General features: G+C 40.2%; 1 protein-coding gene and 1 non-coding gene across 2 annotated transcripts; both read right to left on the reverse strand.

Moving 5' to 3' along the window:
- Positions 1–3,968: 3,968 nt before the first annotated feature.
- PRIM1 (DNA primase subunit 1) lies at positions 3,969–22,191 on the reverse strand. Its single transcript, XM_059683293.1, has 13 exons — positions 22,030–22,191; positions 21,293–21,450; positions 17,761–17,867; positions 17,616–17,689; positions 16,036–16,172; positions 15,298–15,356; positions 13,666–13,775; positions 13,059–13,135; positions 12,760–12,880; positions 10,724–10,793; positions 9,768–9,859; positions 5,496–5,594; positions 3,969–4,085 (listed from the first exon to the last, which is right to left on the reverse strand). Exons 1-13 carry the CDS (start codon positions 22,130–22,132, stop codon positions 4,066–4,068), a joined length of 1,227 nt encoding a protein of 408 aa, XP_059539276.1. The 5' UTR covers positions 22,133–22,191; the 3' UTR covers positions 3,969–4,065.
- Positions 10,136–10,271, reverse strand: LOC132229014 (small nucleolar RNA SNORA58). The gene has a single exon (XR_009451593.1). It is a non-coding gene; the product is annotated as a small nucleolar RNA SNORA58 (small nucleolar RNA).
- Positions 22,192–22,476: the final 285 nt, after the last annotated feature.

Raw genomic sequence — 22,476 nt, forward strand, 5'->3', positions numbered from 1 at the left:
GCTAATGAAAAGGCCCTGACTCCCATACTCTGTCAGCCCTACAAAAGGACTCAACAAATACAGTATATTACCTGAACCGGTTAACACTATTTGTTGGACCTATGGCTTTAAGACAATTGTGGCTGCCTTTTAAGGAAGCAGTGAACATTTAAAATGTTCTGAAAGCTACTTTAAAATTTTCAAAATCTTTACCATAATGAAGTGAGAATTAGGATTAGTGAATTAGGATGAAATGAGATAGTGGAGTTTCCAGGAATGAGAAATTCTTAAATTCTCTTCAGATGGGAGAGGCAACATTGTGGAGTGATTAAGAACACGGACTATGGGCCCTGGACAGGTAACTCGGTTGGTTAGAGCGTGGACTTGTTTAAACCAAGGTTTTGGGTTTGACCCCCCCCCCCCCCCCCCCGGTCAGAGCACATACAAGAAGCAGCCAATGAATGCATAAATAAAAGGGCCAACAAATCGATGTTTCTCTCTAAAAAAAAACATGGACTCTGAAACAAGATTACTTTGAATCTCAGCTTGGTTACTTAATAGTGACCTTAGGCAATTAACCAATTTGTGCCTAATTTCCTCACTGGCTGATAATGGTAGTTACTTAATAGGATTGTTAGGAAGATTAAATTAGGTAAAATATGTACATTACTTAAAATGTATTTATTGTTACTATTTATAAACTTATAGATAGAATTTCTACCTAAGTAAATAAGTGACCTGGGAGATTAGTCAACGCAGTCTATTTAAGCTTGAGATTGTAATTGCCAATTAATTGTAATTGTCCAGCAATTGGCAATTAATCTCTTTAGACAAATAAACCTACCTACATTTTTACCATTCCCCTTTCTTTGCGAAAAAGCCCACTGACTTCTAACTCTGCTGTTAATAACTCACTAAGGAAGGGTCTATTTTCTTTCTTTGGGCTTCTTTATAAATTGGGCAAGTTTGGAGATGGAAACCAGTTCTGTACCCTTTGTTTCTGTAATTCTTACATATATAGGAGTTGGCAAATCAAATAAGAAAGTCAATAGTCTGCCCTAGCTGGTTTGGCTCAATGGCTAGAGCGTCGGCCTGTGGACTGAAGGGTCCCAGGTTTGATTCTGGCCAAGGGCACATGCCTGGGTTGTGGGCTCAATCCCCAGTAGGGGGCGTGCAGGAGGCAGTCAATCAATGATTCTCATCATTGATGTTTCTATCTCCCTCTCCCTTCCTCTCTAAAATCAATAAAATATATTAAAAAGGAAAAGTCAATAGTCTTTTTTTTTAAATACTTGCTTGAGGATATTTTTCCCATTGCTTTTCAGAGAGAGTGAAAGAGAGAAGAAACATTGATCCACAGGTTGCCTCCTGAAACCCAGGTATTTGCCCTTGACTGGGAATTGAACACGAGACCCTTCAGTGCATGGGCTGATGCTCTAACCACTGCACCACCAGCCAGGGTAGGGAAGTCAGTAGTCTTTGAGCATTTTTCTGCTGTCTTCAGGAATCAAACATTTATTCTTACATGTGTATGATATGTTTTATAATTAATTTTATGGGCTAGTATACCAACTTTTATCCAAGGACTTGATATTGAAGTACTGACATACTTCAATGTTAGACATATTGGTAGCTTAAAAGATCTCATTGAAAGTGTAACACCAGTCCTATTCTCATTCTGAGTTCTTAGGGTGAACCAATGAGTCTTTATTAATTTTGTATTTAGGAATTTCAGTTGATCCACTTTTTCCCCAAACTTGAAGACTGAACAATACACAGTACACAGAAGCTCAAATAATGCAGAATTTTGAACCATAATCTTTAATATTTTTTCTTAAAAAATTAGAAGAGAAAGAAATGCAAGGCATTTCAGTATGTTTTTAAAAAAATACATTTTATTGATTTTTTTACAGAGTGGAAGGAAGGATAGAGAGTTAGAAACATCGATGAGCTGCCTACTGCACACCCCCTACTGGGGATGTGCCCGCAACCAAGGTACATGCCCTTGAGCAGAATCGAACCCGGAACCCCTCAGTCCGCAGGCCGACGCTCTATCCACTGAGCCAAACCGGTCAGGGCCATTTCAGTATGTTGACTGTATTATAGGGTTTGATATAAACCAAAAGATTATATTAAAAAAAGGGTGTGGCTATAGAGAAAACAATGTTAAAGGAAATGCAAATTCCTTTAATTTGGAATATTTTCATAAATCACAGAAAGTACCAGTCTGATAGCCTGCTTCCCAGTGTTTCTCAGAAAACAGAATGCAAACCAAAGGGGCTGTTTTTTTGTTTTGTTTTGAATCCTCACCCAAGGATATTTTTCCATTGATTTTACAGAGTGGAAGAGAGAGGGAAAGACAGAAACACCGATGTGAGAGAAACACATCGACTGGTTGCCTCCTGCATGTGCCCTGACCAGGCCTGGGCTGGGGAGGAGCCTGCAACCAACACAGTGCCCTTGACCGGAATTGAACCCAGGACCCTTTAGTCTGCAGGCCAGCACTCTATCCAGAGCCAAACGGGCTAGGGCAAAAGGGATGTTTTGTTTAGACTGGTTGTAAAACCAGGAAAATGAAATCTGACACTTTCGAATCTATCACACAAAATCAAATACAGAAGAAATGAAAACTTTGAAGTTATCTGGATATATAGAAAGTCCAAGTGTTTTGACAAGTATAACTGGTTTTATGTTGGTGAAGTTGGTTATTTTTTTCTAAGCTGCTTCTTTATGATGTAGACTAATTGTTCCAATTGTTCTGTAATCTAAGAAGGAGCTATGATTACAGCAGTTGTAAACAATACTCTATTAGGCCATCTACACTAATAAAAGAGAAGTATGTAAATTGGTCACCACGCCGCTACAACCACCAGCCAATCAGGATGAGTATGCAAATTAACAAAAAAGGATGGCAGGTTAATTTGCATAAGCAGGCATGGAGCGAAGACTAAAGGCTCCAGCCCTAGTGAAGACTGAAGACTGAAGAGGCGTGGCTTCTCTGCTGCGGCCGGACCAAAAGCCTGGGTTCCGGAGGAAAACCGGTGCTGGCAGCCAGGGGAAGGAAGGCCTATTGCGTGAATCTTCGTGCAACGGGCCTCTAGTAATATTATAACTTATTAACTCATGTCTTTCAAATTAAAGTTTTGGTAGGTTTAGATGCTCAGTTTAAAATGACTTTAAAAGATGGGCAGTGGGGTGTGGCCTGATCTATAAAACTATCAGTAAGCAAAGAAGTGACTGAATACACACTGCAGGTATAATTAAGTGTCTAAGACTTAAGGATAAAGCCTTCATTCACCTAGAATAGTCATTCCCGAAATATGGATGTTTTATCCAGCAAGCTGAGATTAAAGTCTTGGACATATTACTGCTCAGTTACCTCTATATATAGCAACTGGTAAAAGTGAGCATTTATAACAGAAATCTTAGAATTATCCTATATAATAAAAGTCTAATATGCAAATTGTCCCTTCGACTGGGAGTTCGACCAGGGAACAGGGCCGGCTGGCCAACAGCGGGAAGAGAGGCCCTGGCTGGCAGCTGCTAGGGACCCTACCTGTGTACGAATTTTTGCACTGGGCCTCTAGTCTTTATATAATATTAAATTTTTACAAATTTATCTGCAATCAACTTATTCTGCCCATTACTGTTTCTTCCAGCAACCTGGACACTGCTTTGGTGGTCTTAGGAATCTTTTCAACATAATTATTTCTCAAGAAAAGGAAATTTTGCTTTGAGTATTAAAATGCATACAAGGGCCCTAACCGGTTTGGCTCAGTGGATTGAGCGTCAGCCTGCGGACTGAAAGGTCCCAGGTTCAATTCCAGTCAAGGGCATGTACCTTAGTTGTGGGCACATCCCCAGTAGAGGGTGTGTAGGAGGCAGCTGATTGATGTTTCTCTTTCATCGATGTTTCTAACTCTCTATTCCTCTCCCTTCCTCTCTGTAAAAAAATCAATAAAATATATTAAAAAAAAATAAAATGCATACAAGGTTCTGCCATATTTATTTCATGACTCTTGAAGTGTTTGATTCTTGGTTGAAGATAGAAGTTATCCACATTAGTTGGAGGGGAGTTGTTAATCTTCAGAAGTCTTTTTGTAAATCTAAAATAGAATAGATTTTTATCAGAGGATAGTAAAGGAAAACAAAACAAAGCCCACTCTGATTTGCTTAATGCTTCCACTAAATTAAAAAAACAAAAAAAAAAGCAAAGGCTGTGTGGCATAAAGATTTGCTTTCACATTTACTGAAGCCCACATTATAGGCTGGGCTAGTACAGAACAAGAATACAAATATCGCCAGTTGGAATGGCAGCTTTAACAAGGCTTTCGAAGTTCAGAGTCATCATTGTTCATTCAACAGGCACATATTTGAGTATCTACTATGAATAGAGCATTATTTTAGGCACTACTGTTTAGCCATCACACATTTTATTATGAAGCGGAAAGGGAGTTTATATTTCTATAATGTTGGCACAGTTTTCCATGGTATTCATCAATCTCTTAAATAATATTCACAACTGATTTTTTTTTCCTTTGGCGTACACATATGCTCTGGTCTCTCCTATCCAAAGAATGCTTCCTTTGACACTGCTATACTCTTAGCACCTCCCTCTAGTTCCTATATTCAACAGGATTTTATCAGTTACCTATTGCGTTTGAAACTTGATATTCTTGAAACTTTCCTTGCTCCTGGTTTCTGTGGCACTTTTACCTCCATCTTTCATCTCTCCACTTGTAAATCATTACCGAGTCTCAAGGACTGCAGCTTTTGGAGATCTCCAATGCTGTCCTAATGGTAATAGCCCAATTGGCCTCTTGGGTTCTTCCTACCCCCTACCTCTCTACAGATACACTGTTGTTAGATTTATCTTTCTAGACAAAACTACAAATCATGGCACTCCCTTCCTTAGTCTGCTTCTTCAGATTTCTAGCTCATCACTTCCTGACACACCTTATTCCAGATTAGCTAACTACTTGATGGCATCCACAGTGATCCAGTGCTTTTTTGTCTCTATGCCTTTGCTTTAAGAATGAATAACGGGTCTCCTTTTTCCATTCCTATACCCCGATCTTATCAAATCTCTGCTTGTGGAAATACTACTCATACTTTAAGGCATGGTATATTGGCACACGGGGGGGTTAGACTTCTTATAGCAGCTTACTGAGGAGTTCTAATACCACTCTTTAAATATGAAATCTTCTCAAGTTATTTTAATCAGATGATACCTTTCTTAGTATTTTGTACCAGTTCATACTTCCTCAGAGCAGGAAGGCATGGTGTGGAATTCATCTTTGTTTCCCACATAGTACCTGACACTTGGAAGGTGTTTAATAAATATGTGTTGAACTGAAATAAGGGACCTTAATTTTCAAAAACACTAAGGACAGTAAGATAAATCAGTAACATTTTTGGGAGGGCAAGGACTAGAGCTCTAAAACTGCTCACTTGCTGGATGCTTTAAACTACTATACTAAGATCAAAGTAGCTAAAAGGGAAAGGCATAGTCTTACCACTCTTCTTGAGAAGTTCTCCTTTTCGGGATTTATCCAGGTTTTCAAGAAACTTTTCAAAAACTTTTACGTAAGGGCCTAGACTGGTCTTCTTATAATCTAAATTATAATGACCATGCATTAAAATTAGCATTTTGGCAGCAAGAATAACATGAAAGTATAATTTTAAGTTTCTTATAAGAATTCTATACCAATGTTGTCTAATAGAAATATGAGAAACGTGTAATTTTAAAGTCTAGTAGCCACATTAAAAAGGTGAAATAGATTTTATACTTTAACTCATCCCAATATTAAATAATATCTAAAATATTATTTCAAAGTATAATAAAAATGGCTTTCATACTAAGTCTATGAAATCTAGTATTTTGTACCATTACATCTCAATTTAAATGCTATACTATCATCAGAAATACTTGACCTATATTTAGATTTAAATTATAAAACATGCAATTAAAAAAGTAGGTTCATATACCCCAAATTTCCAAACACACATAAAAGTTTTCTAATAATTAAATCAACCACCAGTTTTTAAATTTAAATCAATTAAAATTAAAAAATTAGCTCCTTAGTTAATACCAGCCAGATTTCAAGTGCCAATAGCCACAGGTGACTACTGTATTAGACAGCACTGCTTGAGCACATTTAACCACATGGACACATCTACTCCAGTAGTCAGGCTTTCTAGTATTAGATCAATATAATCTATTGTTATGTGGTAAGTTCCATGCAACATTTCTTTCTTTATAAAGTGTGGAGGCAGCCAATCGACGTTTCTCTCTCCCTCCCTCCCCGTTCCTCTCTTTCTCAAATCAATAAAAACATATCCTTGAGTAAGTATTTAAAATAAACAAAAAGAGAAACGTCAATATGAGGGCGGAACATCAATCAGCTGCCTCCTGCACACCCCCTACTGGGGATCAAACCTGTAACCCAGGCATGTACCCTGACCACGAATCGAATCAGCAATCTTTTGGTGCACGGGATCATGCCCAACCAACGAAGTCACACTGGGTGTACTAACAGGTTTATAATGTAAATATCAGCTCCCTGCCTTATTTCTGACCATCTTCTTGAATGGCAACCGATTTTTCTTTTCTAGCACCCATTTCTAACAAATGAACACTTTCATTGTTATTTAGAAATCTGAGGCCATTCCTTCTAAGAGGTCTGCATTTGGGTGGGGTGGGGATGAGGGAAGTAGGCTGGGGTCTGAAAGCTCTTAAGATCTTTTCTTAATTCTCAGTGTTCTGAAATTTCAAATGATGTGCTTTGGTATAGGTCTTTTTCTTATTACGCTGAACCCTTTTAATAAAGTACTCATTACAGGGGTGTTTTCCTATGTAATTTTGACAATTATTTCTTCCCTGTTTTATTTCTTTTTTTGAAACTCCCATAGTCAGATAACAGACCTCCTGAAACAGTCTTCTAGTTTTAACTCCTAAAAACAATAACCATCACCACCACCGCCACCATTTTTGTATTACTTTCTGGGAAATCTCAATTATTCTTTTCCAACCCTTCCACTGAACTTTTTATTCTAAAGATTTTTTTATTTCTAAGGCCTCTTTCTTGTTTTATTTTTAAATTTTTTTTATTTTTTATTTTATTTTTAATATTTTATTGATTTTAGAGAGGAAGGGAGAGGGATAGAAACATCAATAATGAGAGAGAATCATTGATAGGCTGCTTCCTGCACATCCCCCCCTGGGGATCAAGCCCGCAACCCAGGCATGTACCCTTGTCCAGAATCGAACCTGGAACCCCTCAGTCCGCAGGCCGACGCTCTATCCAGTGAGCCAAACTGGCTAGGCCTAAATTTTTTTTATTTTATTGACATCAGAGAAGGAGGAAGGGAGAGAGAGACACACACATTGATTTGTTGTTCCACTTATTTATGCATTCATTGCTTGGTTCTAGTATGTGCTCTGACCGGGGACTGAACCCACACCTTGGTTAGGGAAAACCCTCTAACCAACTGAGCTACATGGCTAGGGCTCTTTCTTGTTTTATGCGTGTTTCTTTTTTACAGTATTCTGATCTTACCTGATGGATGCATTATCTTCATATTCTCTGAGATACTATTTTTAAAATTTTTACTGATTTCAGAGAGAAAGGGAGAGGGAAAGATAGAAACATCAATGATGAGAGAAAAATCATTGAACAGCTGCCTCCTGCATGCCCCATTTGGGGATTGAGCCCCACAACCTGGGCATGTGCCCTGATCAGGAATTGAACTATGATCTCCTGGTTCATAGGTTGACGCTCAACTACTAAACCACACCCAGCTGTGCTGAGATATTAGTGTTTTTAAAAAAGGTTTCCTTTGTTCCTTTCATTGTCTCTTTTCTCTGAGTTCCTTTTCTTTGTTAATCCTCACTTGGGGATATTTTTTTTATTATTATTTATTTATTTTTTAAAAATATATTTTATTGATTTTCCACAGAGAAGAAGGGAGAGGGATAGAGAGTTAGGAACATCAATGAGCGAGAAACATCGATCAGCTGCCTCCTGCACACCTCCCACTGGGGATGTGCCCACAACCAAGGTACATGCCCCTGACCGGAATCGAACCTGGGACCCTTGAGTCCGCAGGCCAACGCTCTATTCACTGAGCCAAACCGGTTCGGCATCCATTGTATTTTAGAGAATGGAAAGGAAGGGAAGAGACAGAGAGAAACATCAACGTGAGAGAGACATATCGATTGGTTGCCTTCCACATGTGCCCTGACCAGGGCCAGGATCAAGCCTGCAACCAGTATGTGCCCTTAACTGGAATTGAACCTGGGACCTTTCAGTCTGCAGGCTGACGCTCTACCCACTGAGCCAAACCAGCGAGGGCTCTCTGAGTTTCTTTTTCCAGTTTACTGGTATTCTGATTTTTCAAATATTTTGAACAGAATACTTTTGTAATCCTAACTAATAATAGACAAACATGGTAATTAACCATACCTCCGACACACTTCCCATTGGTTAATCAGGGTGATATGCAAATTAACTGCCAACCAAGATGTTGGTCGGCAGCCAGGCAGCTGAAGCGAACAGGAGGCTTGCTTGCTCCAGTGATGGAGGAAGCCAAGGTTCCCTGCCTGCCGCTGCCGGCCTCTGAGCTGCACTCTAAGAAACAATGTTGCAATTATAGAAGCTAAACAAACCCCAGAAACCTGCTTTCAGCCAGCCAGGCCTCAGAGCTGGAGCTGCAACAGTGTTTCAATTATAGAAGCCAAACAAACCCAGATACCTGCTTTCAGCAGCTGAGGTCTCGAGCTGGAGCTGAGCCTCAGAGCTAAAGCTGGCTCTCAGCTCCAGTGACAGCCATAGAAGGTAAATAAATCCCAGAATAAAAAAAAAAAGGAGAGGTTGGGAGCTTTAGTCACCCGTCAGCCTGAAAACGGCCCTCAGCCCCTCAACCAGACTGGCCAGGCACCCCAGTGGGGACCCCCACCCTGAAGAGGGTGTGACCAGCTGCAAACAGCCATCATCCCCTCATCCAGGCTGGCCAGGCACCCAAGCGGGACCCCCACCCTGATCCAGGACACCCTTCAGGGCAAACCAGCCGGTCCCCACCCATGCACCAGGCCTCTATCCTATATAGTAAAAGGGTAATATGCAAACTGACCCTAACAGCAGAAGGACTGGGAATGACTGGTCACTATGACACACACTGACCACAAGGGGGCAGACGCTCAATGCAGGAGCTGCCCTCTGGTGGTCAGGGTGCTCTCACATGGGAGGAGCTCTGCTCAGCCACAAGCCAGGCTGATGGCTGCCAGTACAGTGGTGGTGGTGGGAGCCTCTCCTGCCTCTTCAGGAGCGCTAAGGATGTCCAACTGCAGTTTAGGCCTGCTCCCAGCTGGCAAGTGGACATCCCCCGAGGGCTGCCGGGCTGCCAGAGGAATGTCTGATTGTCATCTTAGGCCTAATCCCCCCGGGGAGCGGGCCTAAGCCAGCAGGTGGTCATCCCCTGAGGGGTCCCAGACTGTGAGAGGGCACAGGCCAGGCTGAGGGACCCCCCTCTCCCCGAGTGCACAAATTTTTGTGCACTGGGCCTCTAGTTACTATATAAACTTTAATAGTGGAATGTACTATGTTTAGGTATTATGTTAGAGCTGGAATAGATAAAGTGATATCTGAGCTTGGGCTTTGAAAGAAGGGTAGCAACATTTCAACATTTGACTAAAAAAAGTTAAACAGAGATCACAGATCTGCTCTGCCCATTATAGTAGTCTATATAAAAAGCTTATGTTAAAATGAGACTTCAACATATTAACCTACCTCTGGTTCTATGTTTGTTATCGGATTCAGCTTTGTTCTCCTCTTTTTCTTCTTCATTAGTGGAAATGGCATCTAATTCATGGCAGATGGAGCTACAAATAACAGAATAAGAGAATTTTAAAGTTAGTTCTTGGTCAACATTACCCAGAGTATCATAGCACATGAATCTCTCAAGATTTTCTGTGAAAAAATCATGTGGCCAACTAATTTGGGATATTCTAAAAGCCATAATCTCTTCTCGGAGTTTTACATGCATATTAGCATATTAAAGACTGGAAAATCTTTTTTTTTTTTTAATAATTAAAAGAGCAGATACTTAATGTCACTCATTCTCCATCATGAATAACTCCACAGGTTGAGAGGCAGGAAAATGTTGAAGTAATGCAACCAATCCAGCCACTGAATAGGCTGGTTAAAACTGGCACAAACTCCAAATTACTTTTGCATACACTGTCCCCCCTGCCTGGCCATGAGCACAGTCAGGCAAGGTCTACGGGTATGCCCAAGACTGGGAAATCTTGCAGTACAGAACTTTTAATCTGTTTAAGTCAGCATTTCTCAAACTTATTTGAACTTAAAAATCTTTTTTTTCTCTCAAATTATAAGAGAAAGTCTATTTAGAAAGTTACAGAGATAGTAAAAGTGAGCTAGCTGGGCTGTGTAGGCTTAAGAAACAAGTTACAGAGACAGAAGAAGGGCCCTTAGAGCTTAGCAATAACATACCTGGGGGAAGAGGAAGGTGCCAGTGTGCTCCTGAGAGGGAGAGCACACTTTTTCTTGCATAATAGCAGCTGAAAAACTAGTGCTCTGTGGAACTCACTAGGAAATGTTGCTCTACTAGGGCATCATCATATAGCCTCAGAGCGGCTGACTCTCTGGCAGGGATCTAATCCAATCTACTTCAAATTCAGAACAACAATCACAAACAGAAAAGTGATCAATGATCTGGAACATACCTTATGGTTGGAACAGTAAATGGATCAAACTGATCCACTTTCTGTAAATCAATAGGCACTGAAATTCGACCTGTAAGAACCAAAAGTTATAAACGAATGACTGTGAATACAAATCATTATAGGCTGTTTTGAATAAATTTTACTTAGAAAATTGAAATTTAGAAAAAGGGTTAGACTTATCTTTAAATACAGTAGAAATATAATTTAAAAGTACTTTCATATTAGCTGTGTCTTTTATTTTTCTTAAAAACACCACCAAAACATAGGTGTGAAAGACTGTTAAGCTATTACCTAGTTGCTCTTATCTATACCTTTATTTCTATCTCCCTCTTCCTAATATCCTTCTATATTTAAGTAGAGAATAATCTCAAATTGAGTAAATCTTGAAAATTGAAATGAAATAGATGGAAAGAGTTCATTTTATTACCTTATTTTATGTGCTGAGATCAAAACAGACGCCTATATGTTAGGCATCTTGAGAAAGCATTTTGGAAATAAAACAGACATTATACTACCCTTTTATAATATTCACACCTGGGACACTACATAAAATTTGTCACACCTCAAAAATTAGATAATGGCCCTGGCCAGTTTGGCTCAGTGGATGGAGCGTCGGCCTGCGGACTGAGGGGTCCTGGGTTCGATTCCGGCCAAGGGCATGTGCCTTGGTTGTGGGCGCATCCCCAGTGGGGGGGTGTGCAGGAGGCAGCTGATCGATGTTTCTAACTCTCTGTCCCTCTCTCTTCCTCTGTGGAAAATCAATAAAATATATTTAAAAAAAAATTAGATAATGAATGTAAAGAATGCCAGGTGAATAACTAAAATAATTAGAAAAATTGAGAGTTGATATTAAAGACAGAGTAAAAAGACTGCAGCTAATTAATGGGAAAAGGATATAATTAAAATGTATTCACTTATTAATGGATACAATTATTTACCCGAACCTTGAATATTAGAATAAGGGGATATCCAGTGAAGCTTTAGAATTAAGCTTAAAAATTAAGCTTATTACTAAAAGAAGCTAAAAACATAGTTGACACGTTTGAAAAGGGGCTACATAAATGTATGGACTAGTTATTAAGGGAAACTAGGCAATCTGGGAGAACTGACTATGTGACAGTTTTCTAAGTGCTTTATTTTTTAGATGGGCACAATAACACACTGAGGTAGGTACTATCATTATCTCCATTTTACAGATGAGAAAACCAAGGCACACAGAGTAATTTCCCTAACATCCCACACCCAGTGGCAGAGTTGGATCGCTGACACCAAAAAGGACAACTATATACTTTTCTAATGGATGGAGTAAAGTTATTCCAATATAGCCACTTTATACTTTAAAGTCAGTTTCAGTCCATCAAATCTTATCTAAGAGAAATGTGAAAGAGAAAAGCTAAAACTATTGAAAAACTACTGAGGGAGGCAGCATGGTGGAAAAAGCATAGAACTTTTGAGTTTTCAGAAATGAACTCCTTTCCTAGCTCTAAAACAATTTGTTTTTAGACTGTGGACAAGTCACTTTAACTTCTTGGGACACCGTTTCCTCATCTGTACAATGAGAACTATTGTCCTGTAATTTCTAAGTTCCTTTCCAACTCTAATTCTAACACTGAACCACAGAAACGCAACTGAATATGTGAACTCATCCAGTAGCTACTAATCAACAATTAAAAAAATAAGTTAGCTCAGCTGGTTTGGGTCAGTGGCTGAGCATTGACCTATGAACCAGTAGATCACGGTTGGATTCTTGGTCAGTGCACATGCTCATGTTGCAGGCTCAATCCCCAGTAGGGGATGTGCAGGAGGCAGCCGATCAATGGTTCTCTCTTATCATTGATGTTTCTGTCTTTCTCTCCCTCTCCCTTCCTCTTTGATATATATATAAAAAAAGTTAACTTAGGTATTAACTGACAGAATAAGGCCTCAATCTTTAATATGTCAGGCATCATATGTATTCACACCTAGTGTCATGCTTGCTAAAACAAAAAAAAACTTTCCTTTCTTTTTTAGTTCCCCTCATTTCCTTTTCATAGTACCTGTTTTAGGATGAACACTAAAAGGGCTCTTCAGCAGATGATTGATTCCTTTGCTAACATTGATATCCAGCCGTGGAAAACAGTATTGGAGCATGATCTCCCACACAAGCAACTGTCCATTCTAGAAGGAGATGCAAGTTCAGCATGAGGATCAGTAGGAACTTTTGAGGATTTCTTTCAAAGTGGTTAAAAGGTGATCTCCAATCATCTTTAACTTAAATGGCAAAAGAATCAGAGTTTAAGAATTATATTATTATATTTATAATACAGATTTCCATGATGTATACCGGATGTATCACCTTTTTCTTCAAATGCTCCCAACGCTGAAGTGAACTGTGAGGCTTTTGGAAGATTTCTTGAAGGCCATCGTGCATTGGTGATGGGTCATTAAGGAACATATTCATTTAGGGCACATCAACAAACAACTTATTTTCTGTATGTATTACCACAAGAATATCTAGTTTAGATAGAAAATAATTATTGTTTTCTAAAATGCAACTATTAAACACTAAAAAGTAACCCTGTAAAAATAAAGTGGTGATATGACAGAAAGAATGTCAAAATAACTATATAGTTTAATTAAAATCTTTCCCTGGTCTGTACGTATTTTGACTAAATGATTCAGCATTCTTTAAATAACCATTAATCCTAGGACTACCAACTTCCATAAAGAGGAAATTTGTTTATGAAATGGCCTCATGTCTTATTGTATTCCAGAGTGGAGATACAAAAATGTAGAAATACAGATGTTTTGTATAAAAAAGATTAAATGTATAAGTATATGAGAAAAACATTAGAAAGATTGTAAAAAAAAAAAAAGATTAAGTACATGAGAATATGCAGGCAGAACACATATATAATATCAATGCAAGTAGTTCACATAGAAATGGTCTTGGGAAAGGATATTGTCAGGAATAAGAGCTAAAATCTTATCGCAGCTTTCTTTACTTCCAAGAATATCTTGATCAACTAAGGCATATTCTTCAAAGTATTTACTTATTATGTTTATAGATTTTCTGTAGGAATAACAATAACAAAGTCTCAATACTACTAGCAACACATACCCCACAATAGCTTTTGTTGCTAGACTGAATTTCTAGAACTTAACTAGGTAAAATGGGACTAATACTCTTCTCACAGTTATGAGAGTTAAGTCTAAGGGGAAAGAACCTAGCATTGTGCCTGGCTTAGAAGAAATATTCAAGAAATGTTTACTTCTGAAACTCCACAGCTTAGCAGGTTAACCACATCATAAATACAGGGGTGGGCAAAGGTAAGTTTACAGTTATAATCATAAGAAAAAGTTTATTCTTGTATTACATATATTTCCATACGAACAACTGTATACCTACTTTTGTCCACCTCTGTATATAACAAGGATAGGAAGCAACCAATTCAGGACAACATAATATATCAGTAGTAGAATGTGGGATAGTCTACAGTTTCTACTCTGAATTGCTTGTTTTAACACCTCAGCAATTATATAGTGCTTAGCAATCTGCAAATAGAGTTCACATCTACTGTTTCATTTAATTTTTGCCACAATTCTAAGATGGAGCAGATATTATTCTCCCCAATATACAGACAAGGAAGTAGAGGCTCTAGTATTTTGTTAAGGTCAGAGTAATTGTCAGAATACAGACCTTACTCCTAATGCAATGCTTTTTCCACTGTCCTAGAGAAGTAGTGAATTCAATGGAAGAAGTATGGGTATGGTATCAAGCAAATTATATAATCCCTCCAAATCTCACTTTGTTAAGTGGAGATACCATCATATCCCTCATGGGGTTGTTGGGAAAACCAATGAGAACATTTGAAAAGTACCTACCTATCATAAATATGTAGCACACAAGGGACACTGAATTAATTCTAGCTATTATTGTAAAATGCTACCCAGCAGAGAAAATTGGTAAGGTGTATAGAGCAAGAACAGAGCCAACTTTTTGGACAGCTCTGACAATCCAACATGGAGTCACTGTCAGCCATGACAGTGATGTCAAGTGCTAAGCCAAGACTGAGGTAATGGGGTGTAATGGGAACGCCTTTGTGAGGGAACTGGAATGCCCCAAACCACCAGTCTGGACGGATAAGGACTCCATATGGACACTGCTATTAGTGGGATCATCACAGTGGTGGGCTATAAGAACTCAGAGCTCCAACCACCCAAGGCTGGAGCCCGGCTGTACCCCGGGTAACACTCAGAGCCCACTCCACTGGCTGAGTGCTGCATTCCAGCTGCCTGGCTTGAGACCGACACCCATCTCTCCACGTGCGGATGCTGCCAGGGACTGGGACTTGCCTGAGGAATACGCACTCTGTTGGTTTCTGTCAGGTCAGCTCTTCCTTTCTATGTGAACCTGCATGGGACTCTACCGGCTTATTAGGAGGTCTCCCCTAGTCAACCTGGCACTGTGGAAAGCCAAACATGTGTGAGTGACTCCTTTCGGGGATGCGTCCTTGCTCAGGACACAATGTACTACAAGCATGTGCAGGTAAAGCAGACACAACTTAAACTGCATGGAGTCTTTTCCAACAGACCTGACAAAGGGGTGAATTTTTTCACTTAGGTGAACTTTCTTTTTAACATCTTGACCACCCTGAAAAATAAACCATCAAAAAAGACCTTTATGTATATTATATGACATAAGTGAAATAATTAAAATATTTCTATAATGTGTTCTAAAGATACTGATTAAATTGTGTAAAATAGAAAAGCTTATATGCTATTTTATATAGCTTCAATACCTATAACTTTCTGGGTTAACATTACTTGACTTAATTGAACAAGAAAAGTAAACTTTTAATCTTCCTTTTGCAACAAAGGAGGGTATTTAAAACAAAATATGAAATATCTTTAAAAAATATAGCACTATGATTTTGATTGATCTACTAGCAAGATCACCTCCTCTGGAAAGTGGATGCTATAAACGATAGTTTATTTTTTTTTTTTTTTTTTTTTTTTTTTTTTTTTTTAATATATTTTATTGATTTTTCACAGAGAGGAAGGGAGAGAGATAGAGCTAGAAACATCGATGAGAGAGAAACATCGATCAGCTGCCTCCTGCACATCCCCCACCGGGGATGTGCCCGCAACCCAGGTACATGCCCTTGACCGGAATCGAACCCGGGACCTCTCAGTCCGCAGGCTGACGCTCTATCCACTGAGCCAAACCGGTTTCGGCTATAAACGATAGTTTAATTTTGTTAACTAAACATACTATGCTTCGTAACGTCCAGCAAAAAAATAAATGCAAATTATCATTAAGAAGAGCTTACCTTTACAAGACTCAAATACTCAACTATCCCAGACCGTACTGCAGAGGACAGTTTTCTAACCGAGTCATCACAGACCCAACAATGAACACCTCTTCTTCCAGAATATACCCAGAGGCGATGCTTAAATCCAAAGTCCTCTGAGGAGGGGGAGACATAACAAGTTTTAAAACAAATGTATAAACTCCTGGTTCTTTCTTACTTCCTGTTTTCATTTTTTACCTCTTGTCCACATGAACTCACTTTAACTATACTAAACTATTTGTAGTTTCCCATCCCCTTCTCCCCCACGCTCTTGCTTTTATGACTATCTATCCTGGTCTTGGACAAGAATTTCCTCCTGCCCCAGCACTTCCATTTCTCTCCCTTAAAGATCCAGTCGAGGGATATTAAAGGAGTTAATAATTTTTTTTTTTTTTTGCAAATGACTTTAAAAAAATTTTTTTTTATTGATGTTAGAGAGGAAGGGAGAGGGAGAGAGATAGAAACATCAATGATGAGAATCATTGATTGGCTGCCTCCTGCACGCCCCCTACTGGGGATGGAGCCTGCAACCCAGGCATGTGCCCTTGGTCGGAATTGAACCTGGGACCCTTCAGTCCGCAGGCCGACGCTCTATCCATTGAGCCAAACCAGCTAGGGCAGGAGTTAATAAATTTAAAGGGCTTTGAACAATGCCTGGCACATAATAAGACCCTATTTTATTATCATTCTTTCTTTTATTTTTAATCCATACCCGAGGATATTTTTTCCATCGATTTTTAGATGGTGGAAAGGAAGGGAAGAGATAAATACGGAGAAACATCGATGTAAAAGAGGCACATCATTTGGTTGCTTCCTGCATGCGCCCCTGACTGGGTCCAGAATCAAACCTGGGACCCTTTAGTGTGCAGGCTGATGCTCCAACCAGTGAGCCAAACTGGCTAGGGCTCCACTGATTTTTTTTTTTTAGAGTGTGGAAGGGGGAAAGGTTGGAGAGAGGGAAGGGAGGGGAGGGAGACATAAATGTGAGAGATACATCAATTGGTTGCCTCCCGCAAGGGCCCTGACCAGGGCTGGGGATCGAACCTGCAACTGAGGTATGTGCCCTTGACCGGGAATTGAACCCGAGACCCTTTGGTGTGCAGGCTGACACTCTAACCACTGAGGAACATTGGCCAGAGCTTTGTTATCATTCTTATTATCACCTCTTCTGGGAAGCCTTTCTGATCCAATCTCTTCCTATTCGTATACCCACTCCTGCTGTCCTATATTCCCAAATGTAATCCTCAGTTTTCTTATTTGTCTCCTTCTTAGACTGTGTAACCTACTTGAGGTAAGAATTGTTCTCTCGTATTTCCCTCATGTAGGACAGCACCTAGCACATAGAGTTGCTCAACAGATAATTGAATCGGGAAAAAACTCATGGTTTGATCACAGCTTTATTAGAGTTTCAACTCTAACTTTATTGTAATCTTTTATTTTCCTATTACATGTTTTAAGGAAACATGTTAGAAATTTATGGGATTTGATTATAACATGGTATTATTTAGAGGAAAAGAGATTCTTACATTTGACCCCACTCAGACACTGCTGATACTTGCCCTTCAATGCTCGGTCGATGATGCGTATGGCCATTGTCATGAGGGTCCAGCACTTAGAACATATGTCTGCAGAACTGGAGGACAGTCATCGTTACTCGCTGTCAGTGATATCACCCACTCTACCAACAAAGCCTGCGGTGCTTACCTACAGCATCTCCTCACATCATCATAGTCTGTCATGTCGATGTCAAACACCAGTTCTTTTTCCTGAGCCTGGAAAGCTCCCAGCTTCACTGTATTATGTTGATTGGGCTAAAAGTACAAAATATCAATCAGCTTCTATAAGAGCTGCCATGGTGCCAAATATGCTTGAAAAAGTGACCAAAGAAAAGTGAGAAACCATATAATGCCAAGCTGATGTCAGTTCATTAATTCAGATCCTATACATCCAGAATTGATGTGTAACTTTCATCTACTTAAAGCAGGGTTTGGTAAATACATATTATCATCAAATTTTTCCCCCTAGTTCTACTGACATATAATTAACATTTGATATTGTATAATAAATATTTCACCAATAGAAATAATAAAGCCTTTCTAGGTTTCTGATAAGGAAAAGTACCTATAATTAATGCCCTATTGCAAGGCATTCTTTTTTTTTTTTATTGAGATTTTATCCTTTTATTTTATTTACTTATTTTTAATATATTTTTATTGACTTCAGAGAGGAAGGGAGAGTAAGAGAGAAACATCAATGATGAGAGAGAATCATTGATGGGCTGCCTCCTGCACACCCCCTACTGGGAATCGAGCCTACAACCAAGGCATGTGCCCTTGACCAAAATTGACCCTGGGACCCTTCAGTCCACAGGCCGGCGCTCTATCCACCGAGCCAAACCAGCTAAAACTCAAGGTGTTCTTAAGGATCTTTATTTGTTGCTGGACATATAAATAACAAAAACGTATTTTAAACTTTTCATTAATTCAAAAAAAATTTCCCCAATTAGTTTGAACTGAGTCTTTGGCTCAGGCTGTAAGTAGTCTCCTTTGAGGTTATGGGTTACCAGATAAAGAAGACCGACAATACAGACACTTATTTTGATCCATCCAAACCTGCATGAAAATGATAGTGAAAGTTTTTTTTTTCTTTTAGAAAGGCACAATAAGCCTTTAGAAAAAAAACAGAGGGGACAATACCATCATGATTTTTAAAAATGATTTTGGGGGGAAAAATATATATATATTTCAGAGCAGAAGGGAGAGGGAGATGGAAACTTCAATGATGAGCGAGAACCATGACCTCCAGCTTCATAGGTCAATGCTCAACTGTGGAGCCACTCCAGCTGGGCACTACCACCATGGTTTTTATAAGGAGACCCATAAAAACTGAATCTTAAGCTCTCAGCAAGGAAAGGTAAGTAACTCTATCCTTTGATCTTGGTCTATCTCGTGTCTTTTATGTTTCTCTATTTTTATCGTTATTAGTATTAATCTTCACCTGAAGACAGGTTTTAATTAATTTTAGAGAGAGGGAAAGAGAAACATTGATGTGAGAGTGGAAAGAAGATGGAGAGAGAGAGAAACATCAATGATGAGAATCATTAATGGACTACCTCCTGCACGCCCCCTACTCAGGCATGTGCCCTTGATGGGAATTGAACCAGACCCTTCAGTCCACAGGCCGATGCTCTATCCACTGAGCCAAACCGGCTAGGGCATGCTTGCTGGCCTTTTTTCACATGTCTTCTCTCCTTCCTCTGGGATTTATAGTCAGAAAACCTGGGTTCAGATCCCCGCTCTATCATTTAGAAATTGTGTGACCTAGGAAAAAATTATTTGAGTTCTCAAGGCCTGTTTTCTCCGTTGTAAAAAGAACAGTGAGAATTTCTATGAAAAACAAATTATACATCTGAAAAAGTTCCATACATAATCTATTATCCCATGTGTGTATTTTTCCTCCATATGTGCATTTTTAAGGAGAGGAAGAAGGGCAATTTTGGTATGTTCAATCATTGAACAAGTGTGTACAGTGTAGCCCTAGCTGGTTTGGCTCAGTGGATAGAGTGTGCGCCTGAGGACTGAAGGGTCCCAGGTTCAATTCTGGCCAAGGGCACATGCCTGGGTTATGGGCTCGATCCTCAGTTGGGGAAAAGCTGATCAGTGATTCTCTCTCATCACTGATGTTTCTATATCTCCCCCTTCCTCTCTGAAATCAATAAAAATATATTTTAAAAAATATATGTACGGTGTACTCTCTCCACCAGGCACTATTTCAGTGGCAGGGGGACAGGAGAGATGGCAGGCTGCAATAGGCCTTACTGAGTAAGGACTTGAAGGAAGTGAGGGAATGAACCAAGATATTTGGGGAAATAGGTTCTAGAAAGTGAAACTCTTGAGCAAGGGCAGTGTGGCAGGGGTGGGGTGAGTGACGGGGAGAGAGGGGCTTTTACTCTGAGTGAAGTGGGTAGCCACTGGAGAATGGTTTTGAGCAGAGGGATCACAGCGTCTGACTTTTTAAAGGATCACTCTGACTGCTGTACTAAGACTAGACTCTAGAGCAGTGGCTTCCCAACCTCTTTTTGGCCATGCCCCACCTAAGATCCTGATGCCCCCCCACCCCGTGACATATAATTCTTTTTTTTTTTTTTTAATATATTTTATTGATTTTTTACAGAGAGGAAGGGAGAGGGATAGAGAGTTAGAAACATCGATGAGAGAGAAACATCCATCAGCCGCCTCCTGCACACTCCCTACTGGGGATGTGCCTGCAACCAAGGTACATGCCCTTGACCGGAATCGAACCTGGGACCCTTGAGTCTGCAGGCTGACGCTCTAGCCATTGAACCAAACCAGTTAGGGTGACATATAATTCTTATTATTCAAAAAGTGAACATCTATCCATGTGGAGGAAGCCAAAAAGGCCATTAACTTGGTCTAAACAAGCTTCCAAAGAACGTGGCGTCCATGAAAGAGAAAAATAAAAGAAGGACAGGACAGCTGAAATACTGAGGAACAAATCACTAAGAAATTGTTAAAAACAAAACAAAACGAAGTGACATGAAAAAATAGCAAAGTTTTAAGAATTGAAATGCATAAACATGTCACAATATATATACTGTATATGAGGCCCCTAGAACCATAAAAAAGGCAAAAAATTCACTGTTAGTAATTCATTCTCGAATTGCTCCCCTAAAAAGCAAATTGTCCCCCTGTGGGGCGTGTGCCCCACGTTGGGAACCACTGCTCTAGAGTTTACAGGAGCAAATTGTTATGAAGTTTTTACAGTCATTCAGATGAGAGATGATGATGATGGTAGTAGCCCTGGAAGCACTAGTTGGATGTTAGGTATTATTATGGTAGAGAATTCCTAATACAAAGGATTCCGGGGTGCGAGGGGAATGAAGAATAACTCCAATGCTGGGAGAGAATGTAACTCTCTTTTAATACCCTTCCTTAAACCATGCTGATTTCCACATTTAGTCTTTCGGCCAGATACTCAAAAATTTTTTTTCTTTTTTGTCTTAGGGAGAATACAACCAATTCACATACAAAGTATTTCCAGTCAGTAATGAACAGTATCAAAGAACAACAACAAAAATTGCAATCAACTTGTAAAAACAGTTAAATAAGTGTTGCTCTTCTAATAGAATAAATTATAAAAAACATAATCACAAAACGCTGGGGGTTCTTGGTGCTTCTAAAAACCCCACAACATACATAAGACCCGAATTCCTTACTCTGTGGGAATATACCGCTCCTATATCAATCTTGTATGGATTCATTTTCTGCATCTCCTTTTCCAGATCACTCTGGTTGTTGAAGGATTGGTAGCGAATGTAAATGTCATCTTTCAACGTGAATGAAAATTCACGGTGTTGAAAGTAATTCTTTATCACTGCAAATACATGTACATTTTAAAGTTAATTTGGTAATTTTAATAAGCCCGTTACTGTGCTACATGTAAAAAAAAAAAAAAAAAAAAAAAAAAAGCCAAGACCTAGTCTCTCATTTGAAGGGGCTTATTACCACACGGCATCTCATAGGGAAAAGTAAAAATGAGAAAAACGATGCAGAAATACTTTAAATATATACCGCCCCCTCTGTCTCCTCGGTGGGCACTGGTACATCCTCCCGCGACGAGTTAAGTGCCTCTCCTCTCCCGGGAGGTGCCCCTCCCACCCCGATGCAGATGGTGCCTCTGCGGCTTCATCCTCCGACCCGACACTGCCCCTTGCCCGGCTCAGGCGCCGAAGGTGGGTCCGGCCACGCAGTGGTAGGAGCGGCGGCTCTGCCTTGGAGAGTGGCCGCAGGCTGGTCATGAAATCCTCTCTCGGCCCCTTTACATTTCAGCGGTGGTGGTGGGGGGGGCTCGAGATAATGCCTGGGCACTACATCTGGACAGGCGACAGGACCCTCCCCGAACCCTTCACATTCCCTCCCCGACCTACTAGCACCCGCTCCCCGCCGCCATCACCTCCGCCATAGTTGAGCCAGCGGTAGTACTGGGCGTAGGGAAAGAGCCTCCGGTAATAAAGCTTAAGCAGCTCGGGCAGCTCGGCTGGGTCAAACGCCTCCATGGTGCGCACTACTCAGCCCCGGCAGGATTCTGCAAGAATTGGCGGGAACCACACAAGCGCCTCCCCCACTGCGCCGGCGCAGCGTGGCCGCGGCCCGCCGTTTGCAGGGGTCGCTGGGAATTGTAGTTGCCACCTGAGAGGTCGGCTTGTGGCGTGGGAGGCGCTTCCGGTGTCCCCGCCCACCCGCTCCCACAAAGCGTCCTCTACTCAGGTGCACGGAGGAAGGCCGCGCCCATTCCAAGGAGATGGTCTGCGGAAAGGTGAGCCCTGGAGCATATTGACTTAGGTTATAATGAAGGAGTAAAAAAGATGTTCGCTAATTTATGAATATTATAGAAAGAGAA

This window comes from Myotis daubentonii, chromosome 2, assembly GCF_963259705.1.
Source record: "Myotis daubentonii chromosome 2, mMyoDau2.1, whole genome shotgun sequence".
Classification (NCBI taxonomy): domain Eukaryota; kingdom Metazoa; phylum Chordata; class Mammalia; order Chiroptera; family Vespertilionidae; genus Myotis; species Myotis daubentonii.

Excerpts from the sequence above, each read along its gene's own strand:
- PRIM1 (XM_059683293.1), bottom strand. The coding sequence starts at position 22,132 with ATGGAGGCGTTTGACCCAGCCGAGCTGCCCGAGCTGCTTAAGCTTTAT. Across the intron at positions 16,173-17,615 it reads CATCGACCGAGCATTGAAGG|AGGACTTTGGATTTAAGCAT; the intron begins GCAAGTATCAGC and ends CCCCCTCCTCAG. Across the intron at positions 10,794-12,759 it reads TAGTGTTCATCCTAAAACAG|GTCGAATTTCAGTGCCTATT; the intron begins GTACTATGAAAA and ends TGGTTCTTACAG.